We start from the raw sequence: 14,942 nt of genomic DNA, 5'->3' as shown, positions 1-14,942 counted from the left end.
TCTGGCATAATGACCCATGCAACCACATTTCAGACATTCCTGCTTAGAAGCGAAACAAAATTTCGAGTCTGAGGTGTGTACACTGCTACCACACCTATTACACATTTTGATGCCAGAAAACCTGGGGTTGAAGGGGTTCTTCAGACATTTCCCTCTATTTTCAACTGCGGCAATAGCGCTCGATTCATCATCGCCCAGGTTGTTGTCTCAAGACTCTTGCAAAGAAAGTTTGTTAATGTCATGGCTGAGATTTTGCCTTTCTAGTTCTTTCATGCACCCTTCGGATTGTTCGAAAACTTTGGCTAAGTCTATGGCAGTCTTAAGGTTGGGGTTTTTTGCCGCCCAGAATCGCTACTGAATCTTCTTACTGTTACATTGGACAATAAGTTGGTCTCTTATTAGTTCGTCTGTCATTACTCCAAATTTGCATTTTATGGACAGTTCTCCAAGTCCGGCAATGAATTCATCGATGGATTCTCCTTGTTTCTGGTGCTGTGTGAAAAATTTGTATCTGTTCATTACCAAGATCTCCTCTTTGGCATACCTTACTTCCAATCTACAGATTGCTTCTTTGTACTCATCAGGCATGGCTTGGCTGTTAGCCTGAAGAGCCTGAGGGGGGGGAAGATAGCGAAAACGTTGTTGTCCTTCTTTGCCTAGTGTGCTTAGAAGGGCTTTCTTTCTTTTGGCAGAGAAATCTTGTCCGTCTAAAGCATCTAGGTAATTTTCAAACATGAGGATCCAATCCTCCCATGGGATGCTAGGTGGACCAGGTTGTGCTAAGAAATTAGGGGGTGGTACGCCTGATATGTGAGCGGAAGCCATGTTATGGTAAGGTGGTGAGCAGTCCAAAGGAAAGTTAACACAAGGAGGCTTAGTTAAGAAAATTTAAAGTCATGCGCGAGAAATACCTTTAAGAGGAATATGCAAATCCCAGAAGCGTTGCAATATACCATGGGCGTGAATATTGCTGTAAAGAACAGATCCGATGCTTCGGTGTGTTGATATCGGGTTCACTCCGTTGAAGGTTGCCAGGGAAACCAAAGTGTGGAGACATGCCCATGCCGGAGTTGGACGTCTTGACGCAGCACGTACTCTGACGTTTCGCTTTGCTGACGATACACGCAACCGCGAAGTGCATTAATGTAGAGAGGATTCATTAGAGACGCGTTGCTAGGATGCAGTGAAGGGCTTACAGTTGTCGTGGAGATGCCGACGAGCTGAGTGGCAGCTGTGAGCGGAATACGTCACTGTTAGCAACGGCTGTATCCATACGTCATCCCTGGAGAGCATCAAACTCGAACTGAACTTAGAAGGCAGATGGTGTACATCTTACTCTTGTGTTATTTCCATATATGACGAAATTGGGTCTGGGTATTTAGGCTCAGCAGGAAATATATGCCCTTAACTGCTAATTAAATCAATAATTAGCAACCTGCAATAATAACTGTAAGCAGCAGATGGCACAACCACTCTACAACAGAAAAGTTATACCAAATCCCTTTAAAAATTCACAGAAAAAAAACTTATAGAAGATGATTTAAAAGAGAAAGTAAAAAGGTGGAATTCATTACAAATTTAAAAGAAAACGAAAAAGAAAAAATGGGTAGGGAATACCTTGATATTCTCTGAAAAAATAGTGTGATGACAGGCATTTGAATTACAGTAAAAAGCTAAAGAAATACAAAAATGTGATTTAAGGAAGCAAGGCAACCTTAGCTCCTCCCCTTATGGGCCACTACTGGGAATAGAACAATTCTTTGGATGCAAAATGCTATGTTTACGCGGGCTATTGGAATATTGTTTTTTCTTTGCAAAGTTCAGCAGTTTATAAAATAGAATAATTGCCTGCTACCAAGTGTAGTGTTGTGATATTACACGCGCTAGGACCCTTGAGGTTCTGGGTGGACTCTAAACAGGAATTATGTAATCTGCTGGGAGGTGTTAATGTGTGGTTATAAAAGTTATGGCGCAATGTGTGCAGTGGGTGGTTGTATGCTGAGGAATAAAGACGTCAGTTACAGAGCTCTGTGTGTAGCGTGTTCGTTTGCATGCTCCCGGACTGGGGAAGATACTACGCCATGAGTCCTATCCCAGTGTTATAGACCAGAGCAAGAGGTGAGGTAGTTGGTCTTTAACGAGAGGTATAGCCTGTAGACAGTTCCCTAGCAAGCAGGGTTGAGGGAGGCGGTCTGCCCCGGGCGGCACAAGTTTTGGGGGCGGCCTCTAAACCCCTGCCCCCGCTTTTACCTGCAGCCGTCGCAGGGCGGCTGCCGCAGGGACTGCCATGGGCAGCAAAAGGTCTAGCTACGCCACTGCCTGATGAACATTCCACCCATCAATGGTAGGAGTTCTAAATTAAACAGGTAGAAATGTAAAGATAAACAATGTACTATAGGAGCTGGAGGTGCTTACCAGGCAGTACTGATCTGCTATTTCTCCTTTACCTTCAATGAAGTGTTGATTATACCAATGTTTTAATATGAATACATTTTGCTCTTAAATGCCATGTACGGTTCATGGCTGATTTGAAAATTATAGACGATTATCTGAAAATAAATAATTTAGGAAACAAATGAATAATTTTCAAAAGGTCTCCAAAGGAATATAGTGTGTGTTTTAACTGCACAATGCAGACGTGCTTAGAGAAAGGGCACACGAGTGAAGCTTCTGAAGGAGAGAGGAAGTGGCATGTTTATTGCCCAGTCAGGAAGGATTTTACATACAATGGAGTCAAGTGTAAGTGATTCCCTAGAGCAGTGGTTCCTAGCATGTGGTCCGGGAACCCTATGCAGGGGTCCACAGATGCTTAGAAAATTAAATAATATTAAACTAATAAAGTGTATAAACAAAGAAGCAAAATGTACAACTGAAAATTTTAACACATTCTGAAATGTGAAGGAATTTGAAATTGGAGGCAAAAAAATTAAATTAGTATTCTCATATTGATTCGTGGGAGCATTGCAAGTGCAGCAAACAAAATATGGTATGGACAATGAGTGTTGCCTCAATTTAATTTGAAAAAGCTACAAACTTCCTATTAAAATTTGTATTTTCTTAATATTTGTTTCAGAATTTAATAAAATGTTTCATCATTTGTGTATCTGTGTGATGAATGCCTGTTTCTGTATTTGTTGTGTGTTTTGCAGATCCAAATATTGAAAATTCTTAGGCCGGGGTCCCTGGCTTCCAGTAGTCACTCAGTGGTACTCCCCTGATTCCAAAAATGATTGAATGGGGGTGCCCAGGTTCCAGTAACAATTTATTGGGGGTCCACAGAAGTCAAAAGGTTAAGAACCACTGCTCTAGAGTACTTCTTGTAAACCACACCAGAAGTAATTAAGTAATCTGTCTTCAAAGGACTTGATTTAGAATTTGATGGGTAGTACTCCGTTTGGATAGGGTGGTGGAGGACAGTACCTCCACCCACATGGCGGTCAACCGTCAGTCAAATTTTCAGATGACTGCCGGCCCTGCAGTCATCTCTGTACATCAAAAGGAACCACTATTTCAATGTACAATATGTTTTTCTTTTTCGGAAACAAACTCAAAGTGGGAGTTTATTACATAAAAACAAAAAAACAAATGACCTCTACACCCTAGAAGTTTTCTCCCATTGTCTGGGTGTCATCCTTTTTCCTGTTCTCCACCTCCAGGATTTTCCCGGCTGTGGCAGACAGGGCAAAAAAGACAACACCGTCCATCTAAAAAGGGAAGGCGAAGTAATGTCCCCAACTCCGTCAGGCTGTAAGAGAAAATTTCCATTAATAAGCGGAAAACTTAAGATTCCCCTGTCTGTAAGTAAGGCAGGCAGACTGAGGGCTTGGCAGTGAAGTCTGCCAAAATCTAAATCGGGCCCTTAGGCTGTTAGGCCATTTTCTATCTGGACAACAGGTAAAGAGTTCCACAAACACACCTGCAGGCACTTTACGTTTTGTCGTTGCTCGTCTTACAGTGCTTGGTTCTCTCCTTCTGGGCACAAGGATTGCTTCAGGTGACTCATCTCGCTTCTTTCTCACTCTACTGCTCCTGCTGGTTTTGGATAGGATGCCAGATTCCTGAAAGACCTCACAAAGAAAGAAATTTCTTTTTACTTTATGTATTTTTTTGCTTGTATGTAGCACTATTGGGTACACAGGTGGTGCCATCATGGTTACAAAGTGTACAAACATTTTTATTTTTTTTAAATGGTGCTACCTGCAGGTTCCCCTGCGTGCCATAGAGGGCAGGTGGGACCCAGTCAGTAAGATCAAATGGATGGGGTGGCCTTACTGCCATGGTTTGGTTATTAGTGTAAACGGGAAGTAGCTAAGAGAAAGGGACAGTATTTAGACTCTTGAAGCAGGCAGGGCATTTTCTTGCTTATTTGCCAACCTGTTGGCAGTCTAGAGATTGTCTTAACTATCAATCTAAGATGCAGCAAAGAAGATGTGACTTTTGACCTAGTAAGTAAGTCATAAACGAGGAGATCAGGAAATGTAGATGGGAAGTAGCATATCAGAATGATCCAATCTCCAAATGAATGCAGTTCTACTCCACTCTACGCCACTCTACACCACTCCACTCCACTCTAGGACACTCCACACCAACCCACTCTCTATTATGCTAGTGCGAGAGAACAATTGGCTTTGCCAATGCTGTTTGAACATTGGAAATCACTTTGTCCTGACCTGTGACCTAAAATTGCTGTCTCAGTAACCATAAAGGGTGTACACCCAGTGACTCAATTCAGTGCTGATTTTGTTTGTGGGATTTTGACTCTTTGCAAACATCAGTATTGACAGCCTTGGACCTGGTTGTTGTGCGGTTTACCTTAGATTTGGCTGGGAACTCTCTGAGACTGCTGTTGTGGCAATTCACCTTTGAAGTCATAAATGCTAATAAACATGGTGACCTCTGTGTGACAAGTGGCCTGCACAGGCGTGGCAGAACCCCTCTTTTCCGTGCGTGAACTATTGCAAGTTAGAGACTATATCAGTAAATCTGAGCACTGCAGAGAGAATTTTACTTACAATCAGCATTTACCTATGGTTAATGCAGCTCGATATCACAGCATCTTTAGTGCCTAGAGGTGATAGTGCTATAATAGCATTTTCAGTCTACTCCTCGACCCAGACGGTGCTAGGGTTTTTTTGTTTGCTTTGATCATCATATTTACTGCTCTGTTAAGCAGCGGTGTGATCCGGCGCAAGAATGGGAAATGGGGAACAACATATACCGATAACCTCCCTGCATCACAGACCCGTCGTCACACACACTCGTTCATACACGCATTCATTGGTGGGGCCCATAACACCAACTCACACACGTCACCATTTACGAGTCTACACACACAGGAGAGATAAGTACTTCAAGCGCTGGACATGTGGGGGGACACCTTATAACCTATAGGGAGAGAAAAGTTATTTTACAAAATATACATTAACATCCGTCGCCTATAGATCCCTAATCCTAAACATCAAGGCACTCCACCCACTTGGTCGACGGACCAATTAGTTGGATTGGTTGATGGTGATTTAGAACCAGCTAAAACACATTTAAGACTCGGAATCCTTATGAAAAACCACAAACTCATATTTCTTGTTAATCAATATTTGTTTATCTAAATTTTCATAATAATTAATATTTGTTTCGTCAAAGTTTAGAATTTCTAAATCAATTCAAGTAAATCGTCGTATTTGGTTCTCCAAAGTCGGTCCTGGAGTGCCGGATCCATGCCAGATTTTTTTAGATAATTACATTTATCTAAATGGGGATATGCTAAAAATCTGACATGGATCCGGACGGCATTTGGAGAACCCTGTCCTAAACAATAGCTTTGATTAGATGTTGACCTTTGAGTGTTTGGTTTTCTTTCAAGCTGCATCTGACTTTTAAGTCACAGCCAAGTGTTTGATTGCTTTTCCTCAATACACTAAGAAAGCCAAAACCCAGTGTTGCGTGAAAGCAAGAGAGCAGAAATGCACCATCTCCACTTAGATATGGCTCGCTTCTGCTCCCTCCTTGCACGGGCACACTGTGTGCTGCCTAGCGCTGGTGAAGACACCTTTGCACCATGGTGCAAGGGTGCCTGTGTTATGAACAGAATTGTTTCTGTGAAGGAAGGGGTGCATTCCTTCACAAAAACAGTCTTTAAAGGCATATTCCTCTTTGTATGAGTGCGGCATAAAATATATTCCTCCTTGATATGCATGAGTCTGAGAGGCAAAGCATTTTGGTGCATTTCCAGGTTTACAACTCTTTGTAAATTTGGGAATGTGGCAAAATCAATTGGGTGGATGCGTGAGAACGCCCATAATCCACTCAGAGAACACCTCCCGGCTGGTAACACAAGCTTTGGATATTCTAAACCACACAGAGCCATGCAGGATGACTTTCAGTGACTTAGCACATCCCACTAAAGGGCTTGCGTGCGCTTGCGTCAGCTTGTGTGATGCAAGGGAAACGCAAGCCCTTTATAAATCTGCCCCGAAGTGTCCTAAGTGGCAATGCCTACTATATTGATTTGTTTTGATAATATTATTTGTTTCGACCACAATTCAGAATTACAAAAAAAATGTGCTTCGTTTGTGCATTCCTAATTTGGAAATATTCTGAAATATTGTTATAGTACATTTACTGGCATTAAACTTTTGATGCATGCCAAAGACAAATAACATGCTACAGCTTTTCAAACCTCCAGTACCCAGCACGATTGTCACATAAATCCTCTCACTTTGCAGTCAGAGAACGAAAAGTAAACACCAACCTCCATCTGAAGAGAGAGCCTAAGATTTGGCCTCTGCCTTTGAATGCACAGCAAATATGTTAAGATACAAAAACACATTTTAAAGGCCTGGTTATTGTGCATTCACTTTTAAACTCCGGCATGATTATCTTGGGGATGCTTCAGCATGAAATTGAGGAAGAGATATTGTTTAAATAATGCAATAAATAAAGAGCACTGACCAGAATCAACAAAGCTCGTAGACAGAACACTGTTCTTCACTGGCATGTGAGATTGATGAACTGGCAGTAGCAAAGATAAGTAGAATCAGTGAAGTAAAAAGATAGTTGGCAGGAAACCTTTTCCAAGAATACAGCATGTTTACTGCTTTCTGAACTAGCTTTCAAAGGAGACAAACGAAAACACATGTACTCTCCTAGAGTGCCTCATGATAAAGAAAGCAAGCATGCAAGGAGCCAGGAGAGGGGGTAAACAGGCTATGCTCCATGGAAGGACAAAGACATGCTGGACAGCCTAAAACAAATAAATCCAGCAAATAGGGAGCAAGCAAATGTGAGTTAAAAACGCAAAGCTAACAGTAAGCAATGTGCAGAATGCATTCCTGGGGAAGTTTTCAGCATGTTCCCAATATGTCTTTGCAACCAACAGCTGATCTTTCTGGTAGGTTTCGACCTAAATATTACAGAGGAACATAAGTCAGAGTCTGTAGCGCCCAGGCGGTACAGGTCAAAGGGGGGTTGCTATATAGTTCCTCTGGGACAGATGTACAAGAGGTAAAAGGACCCCTTGGGATCTAAGGTTCTATCATCCATGATCTGAGATGGAGCGGACGCTCAGAAAGGAATCATGCAGGTCCTCACAACAGAACTATGTCATTTGCTTCTCCGGTCTGGTCCAGGAGGTCCTAGGCAACTGATGTTTTCTTTTGTGTGAGTTGAAGCAGCTATGGTAAGCCAAAATCAGGGCACACCGCACAGGACATGAGAGTCACAGCAACACAGTGCTCTGCGACTTCTTAAATGCAAGAGCAGAGAGCTACTTCAGAGGTCAAAGATGAAGTCCCATGGTGGCCCTGAGGTACCAATCACAGGGGCTGCAACCTCAGTAAAGCTCCTAATAGCCTGGCGTGCATTGCCAATCTGCCTTCCCCGCCAACCCCACCTGTCCCGCACGCAGAGATCATTCTTTGCCCAGGCTCCTGTTGCTGGGCAGACACGTCTAGTTCTACGCGCACCCGCTGGAAGAAGCAAAGGGTTCTCAGGCCTCCTAGTGTAACTCTGCTTGGCAAGCTGTTTGGCTATATGTATTAGAAGCTTAAAACCAGAGAGTGAAAAGCAACATGGAGAGCAGACGGGAATCCAAGTATCTGGGGATGGAGGGAGGCAGAGTGCAGGGCACTAAAGAGAGAAAAGCTGGAAAGGCCTTCACTTACATCAGGGTTCTCCAAAGTCTGTCCTGGAGGGCCAGATCCAGGCCATAGTTCTAACATATCCCCATTTAGATAAATGTAGCTATCTTAGAATCTGGCCTGGATCCGACCCTCCAGGACAGACTTACATCATGGGAGTTTGGGTTTCAATCACCGTGTCCTGTCTAAGGTATTCGGATTTTCACCACGGTTGTGCCAGAATCCTGTAGTCTGTTCAACACAGCTCCTCACCTGAAGTACAGGGAAGGAGGTAATAGACACAGGGGAAGGGTAACCAAGACACAAAAGCATCACAGGACAAGCGTGTCCTTCTGAGATCCCCATGAGGCTGTTATTCAACGGGATCTCACTTTCCGGGTGATATTAAAGACAACATTAGTTTATAACCCTTCAGCCACCTTCTCCTGAATTGATCCTACTCTTGCAACTTATCTACGCTTCTTTCTGTCTGTAAAGGATTATGCAGATGTATTGCATCGGAGAGGGAAGGACTGTCTGCAGTCGACACAAAGGTAATTCTCTTTTGGGATTACCCGAAAAGGGTTTTGTGCTTACAACCTTGTTATCTCTGGTAACAATTACATTTTCATACGTTCCGTTGCTTGGCTTCTTGTGTATATCTTCCTCATGGTGCAAGAAACTGGGAGCAGTGCAGCCTTGTGTGAACATCTGTTAACCATGGTAGTGCAAGCTTCCCTCCAAGGTCACCTGGGAACCTTACTAAAGCCCCATTGCTCCACCCAGCAAGGCCTGGTACCTGTGACCTGACGTGTTTGATGCTGCTGACTGAAATGTTAAACCGGCACAGAACCATGCACCGAATCTGCAAGTTCCCAACAATGAGCCTCAGGTACATAACCCTTCCAACCTAGAAAGTATTTTAGCCACCTGCAGAAAGTCCTAGAAGTAAAGACCCCTATAGCTTGTACTTGGCATTAGATCCCTGCACACTAGTGTTGTACCTGGAACTTCTGGTGTTACCAGAACAAATGAAAGGCTGGAAAGATCGGAAGCTGCAGGTACCAGTGGCAGTTCAAGGTGAGTCTCTAGGAGAACACGACTGAGCCGAATAGCATGTGCTTTCTGCCTGTGCTTTGTATCTGGCTATACGTGTACACAGCATGCAGGTAACTGAATCTAAGACAGAAAACTACTCCTTCAGGTTGGCCAGAATGGCTGGAGTGGACAAGGGTGTGATGTACGCATGTGGTAGGAAGCTGCGGATGGAATAAAAGCAGGAAAAGCCACTAGAATCTTTAATACCATTAATATAACTAAATTCCAGCAGCCAGAGGAAAACCACCAAGTAATCTTGTTCCTCTGGATAACTAACAAGCATTTACAATGCAATGGTCTCGGCATTGGTAAAGTTAGAGCTATTGGCATTGCTCATGACATTATTTTTGTTTATGTTTTTGTTTTTAAAACATTTAAAGAAACGGCATTGTTATTTACAATGTCAATAGCTTAATCACTCTCCAATGCGAGACCTATTGCATTTGCACCCACACACAGATTAAGCTATTGACATTGTAAATAACAATGCCGTTTCTTTACATGTTTTAAAAACATAAACAAAAATAATGTCATGAGCAATTCCAATAGCTCTAACTTTAACAATGCCGAGACCGTTGCATTGTAAATGCTTGTTTTGCGTGGGAGTGGGGGCTTGGTGCGGGGCAGACTGCCTCTTAGAAAGCACTTGGCACCAGGAACCGCCTCCTCCAAGGCACCGCCCCTCCTCACACGGTGAGGTTAGTTTATAAAGTGGCAGGCATGCTTCTCCCCCCAGAAATAAAATCATGACAAGGAATATGCGCGCAATGACTGATGTAATTACCTCAGTTCTCTCAACAATGAAGGAGGGTACCCTAATGATTGCGAAAATGAATATTCATCCACTGTTTCGCTGCAACAGAAGGGGCTAGGAGGCTGTGTCACTCAGCCTACTGTTGTGAGGCAACTGGTGTCCGACCCTTGATGGAAGCTCGCGGCCCCGCCCCCTCGCAAGGCGTCACAAACGAACTTTGCTAAATACCCGCCCCCCACCCCATATGATCCCCCCACAGCACCGCCAGCGGGCAAGGTACGGTAAGAATAGCACAGTATGAAAGAACATCTGATGGACTCTTCCAAGCCACCTTAGTTTGAATTTTCTCAGTAGCAGCGTCATATAAAGTAAGTTCCTAGCGGCAAGGTTTATACGAATACTAGTTCGAAGAAAGCTTCGCGTTTTTTTTTTAATTGGTTCATCACGCTGTCATCCGCTCATAAACTTCTTGCATCTAGGAACGCAGTAACAATTCTGTTCCTCTAGTTACTTTTCCCCTTTATACCCAGTACATATTAATTATTCAAGTTGAACATACTGATCTTAAAATGTGTTACTTCGGCTTCCTCACGATTTACAGCTGTGCCTACTGCCTACACGACGCTTCTCAGAAGAAACACTCACAGTGTTATGCAATCTGCAGTTCGGGTGGCAGGACGGGAAAAAAGATTGTTTCCCCGCAGCCCAGCCGCAAACAAACACTGTTCCTTGAAACTTTAAATTGCACGTTCAAGGAAATGTTCCCAACAACAGGGATTACAAGAAAATAACAAGGAGGAAGCTGCGAGCTGCACGAACCTGATGCTGGACACCACCGCCTTTCTCCGAGGCAGAGCAGAAATGCCTCGGAGAAAGGCAGCGTCGTTTTCGGATTCGGGGGCGTGTTTTGCTGTTATCTCCTCCTTGAGACTTCTTGCAAAAAAACACACCCCCCGATCCGAAAAGGACGGGGCCTAATCTGAATGAATAAAGAATTGATTGATTGATTGATTGATTGATTGATTAACTGATTGTGCTCTGGAGTCTAATGATAAATGTTGTTTGGATGAAATCAGGCTGACCATCGGGCAAGGAGGCAAATTCTGGATAGGACAAAGGGTCAAATTTCAGGACAAAAGTTCAGGAGAAAGGTAAATTTTACATACACGTAAGAGAAGAACGCCATACCTCACAACTTAATCAGTGTGTTTAATTACTATTTATATATTGCATAATTTCTTCACTGTGCTCTGCATGTGTTTGCCTCTAGCTATGGTACATTCAGGTGGTGCATTATAGTTATTCAATTATAAATTGATGCCCTGTGCCAAGGGCATCACCCCTACCCAAATCTACCCAATCTTTCTTGGAGAGAAAGCAACAGAAAACGTTTCCATATGTTTTAAACATTTTAAAAACCCACGGCAAACAGTTTGGGAAACATTAAGGTAAGTGACTGTTTCACCTTTTGCTAGAAAAGCTGAACAACAACATCTAGCTGCCTTACGAGGGAAACAAAAGAAGCACATAAAATAATTTGAAAAATCTTATGAGTACTCTATGAACCTCACACCAGGGATGTGTCAAACAGTGCATCATTACCCATAGTGTAGTGGGCCCCCATCAATGCCATAGTGAATCAACACACATAGCACAGTGCTCCACCACCCTCAGAACAGTGTACCACCACTGTCAGAAAAGTGTCCCATCACCAACTGTGTAGCGTTTGTTAGTGCTTTGGTGGAGACAGTTACCACTAGACAAGGCCACGGTTAGTGTCACAGCAGAAGGACTTCTTCTTGCATGTGGCCTCACTTGTATGTGCCACACAAACAGCAAGCTGGAGGGGAGCAGGATCCTGGAAAGGACTAACAAAGAGGTTGTCAGAAAATGACAGTATAGTTCAAATGCTGTAAGAAAGCAAAACAGCAACCCTTAGTGCAAGGACAGTAGGCTACCTCCTGTTGTCATGCATGAAAATGCTGTATATTTCCAGAAAAGTTGAGGAAGCAAAGAAATGTAATATATTAAAATCCTTCTGTTCCGACGGGTAGTCAGAGTTGTGACAGGCAGGGTAACGTTGAGCCTGTACAAGGCTTTATAACAGGTGTTGAACTAGACAGACTACATTTTTCTGTGCTTGGTTGTGATATCAAGCAACAAGCAAAACTTTGGAGACTTCTAAAAGGGGTTCAGTGCTCATATAGAATATAACATTACACTCAGACCGTTGGGCCGTTTTAAGCAAGATAACTCGGTAGATTTTGCCAAAGATGCATAGGCCTATATATAACTTGCAAATATAAGAAGCATGTCCCAGAAGGGTCAACTCAGCCTTTTATTCCCTCCATGACAGCAAACTCATTGGGGCTGAGTTTTCCAATAATGTCGTGAAGCAGTTAGTGGCACGTCTGCAAAATAAAAAGCCAGAGTGATGCCGATGGATTATTTTACACTCTGACATTTTGGAAACAACCAAGGTGTTTTGTTGGGACGGGTATTTCCTTGCATGGTACCCAGGTGTTTCCCCTGGCCAGAGAGCACCACCGCCTGAAATTCTATCATCCAACTAGGCAGCTGGCTGCGCTCAGCCACACTCTGCCTCGCACAGATTCCACGCATCCACAGAAGCAAAACAGGAGGACGCTCTATTTCCTACAATCGCCACCAAAACCTTAAACAACCTTCCCCTTCACATCATGACCTACCCAGCTCTACTTGATTTCTTCAAAAAACGAAGGGGCATATTATCAAGCACGGCGTTAACATTATCGCCGCTTTAGCAGCAGAAAATCCGCTAAAGCGGCGATAATGGGCTTGATAATATGCCCTTGAGAATTCCCATAGAAGCCAATGTTCTGGTGTCAACATGGGCTTCTATAATAGAATTGGAATTCTCTGCGGCATATTATCAAGCCCATTATCTCCGCTTTAGCGGCAGTTTTCTGGCGATAATGTTAACGCCGTGCTTGATAATATGCCCCATAGACTTAACGATTCAACTAGGAGCTCCGATCGGCCAACACATCTTCTCTAGCGCCTGGTAACCCTCACAGGTGATAAGTGCACTACACAAATCCACATAACATAGCACCCTGGATCATGCATGTAGTGTAGTGTGATTAAGGAACATTTTCTTATTTTTATTACTTAGCTGGACATCAACTTTATGATGCCTGTGGATAGATGGTTTTGAGCAATTTGGGTGTTTTAAATGGTGGGTTGTGTGACCTTACCATGAGATACACTACCAACATCTTTTGGACAAATTGGGTTTCGTTTGTTAAACCTTCGCTCAACGCTGGGTAGCTGTGGCGTTGAGCAATCACGCTTACACAAAGGAACAAGCATACAGAATTTCAACAGGACCAAAACAATTGGAAAAAATAAGAAACTCGATACTCAAGAAACTAGAAACCAATTTTTGAAAATAAAGTATATTTTTATAAATGTATGGACACCAAAACAAAGGAGACTCAACGGATGGTTCCAGAGATACAGATTTTACAAGAAACAATAAGTCAAGGCTTTTCAATTAATCGCGAACAAGCATTTGAAAATCCAGTGAATCTGACTACGAAAAACTTTTTCATGAAAAACTTTACCAGAGTGGAAAGCGGTTACTTAGAATTACTTTGGGCGGCCAGCTCTGGCAGGGAGCCAGTCAAGGGGACCAGCAAGGTCTAACAGAACAGTTACATCCTTAAGAAAAGGAGTCTTCAGTCCATTTCCGGGGTCAGTGCCTCCTTGCTATTGACTTCTATTGAGTGGTCCTGATGCAAAGGGATTCAGGAGGCTGAAGATGCTCACAGATGCTGAAGATGGTGTGTAATTTTTAGGAGTGCGTCTCTCTTTTGGTTATATTAAGTACACTTTTGTGGTTAACAAGCAGTTATCTGCCTGTGGAACCTCAGAGGGCTAAGGGGGCTAATAGATACTTTTTTGGAAATAAGACCACTACTGCCATAAACTCAGCTTTTATTTTGCATATAGCAGAAAGAGCGGACTGTTTGATCGACTATCAGAAGGCTTTCATAAATGCCCCATTTTATATTAGGTGGAAACTAAAATGCTCACTATATTCAACTACTCCGTTGGTGAGGCTGTTCATCTATGTACAATACTCACTTTTTAATGTATGCGGATGTGAGCAGGTACAGTGAAGCCACAAAAAGCTTAAGTGTATGTTAAGACACTTATTATAGTTCAGTCATACAAAACTGACAGTCTGTCCTTAGACTCCCAAACTCGGATTGTCTCACAAAACTATTAGTGTGCGCACGTGACACTCTCACCTCTCCACCACTGTCAACATCCACCTCTAACCACACCCCTGCCATGCCCATGAATTCTCATAATCCGGTTATCTCGTCCAAGGCGTAGATTTTATTCACATCAAACAGGATAATTCAACATAACCACTACGAGAGTATAAGTATCCTACTTGGGTACATAAAAGTTATACATGCTTCACACTCTAGCGACATTCACATGTCAAAGGCACTAAAATATTAAAATAGTTATATCATCTCAGCATAGCATTAAGCTGACCATACTCTTGAACACTCTACTGCGCACATTATGCCGGCAGGCCACAACACGCTACAGCAAACAGTTGCATTACCTGAACCAGGTCACCGCATAACGCACCGGCTCTCGGAGGTACCTGAACAATGGCAAAACTTTCCCGCATACACATATCAAGGCACCATGAAATTGAACTTGTCGTCACAGATGAGCATAGCATTACGTTGTTCATAGTCCTGAACCCTCTGCTGCGCACATTGTGCTGGCAGGCCACAACCTGCTACAACAAACAGTTGCCTTACTTGAAATCCAGGGCACCGCATTGCACACCGGCCCTCCGAGGTACCTGAACACAGGCAGCCTCCCCAAGATTCATCTCAGTCCTTAAGTGACATGTTAGGGCAGTAGAGTTGAGGACCACCGGCAGGCTGACCCCTTTCACCGGCAAT

At 43.2% G+C, this 14,942-nt stretch overlaps 1 protein-coding gene across 5 annotated transcripts in view; it reads right to left on the bottom strand.

The window, feature by feature from the left end:
* LOC146868700 (uncharacterized) overlaps window positions 1–14,942 on the bottom strand; it is a 133,655-nt gene that overhangs the window by 112,586 nt on the left and 6,127 nt on the right. For all 5 annotated transcript variants that reach the window (XM_085613313.1, XM_085613335.1, XM_085613345.1 and 2 more), the window contains exon 4: window positions 3,917–4,067. In XM_085613313.1, coding sequence (XP_085469439.1) covers window positions 3,917–4,067 — 151 coding nt within the window. The remainder of the gene's footprint in view (window positions 1–3,916; window positions 4,068–14,942) is intronic.

The sequence above is a fragment of the Triturus cristatus genome, chromosome 1_2, assembly GCF_964204655.1.
Source record: "Triturus cristatus chromosome 1_2, aTriCri1.1, whole genome shotgun sequence".
NCBI classification, from domain to species: domain Eukaryota; kingdom Metazoa; phylum Chordata; class Amphibia; order Caudata; family Salamandridae; genus Triturus; species Triturus cristatus.
This window is presented reverse-complemented; position numbering and strand designations above follow the sequence as displayed.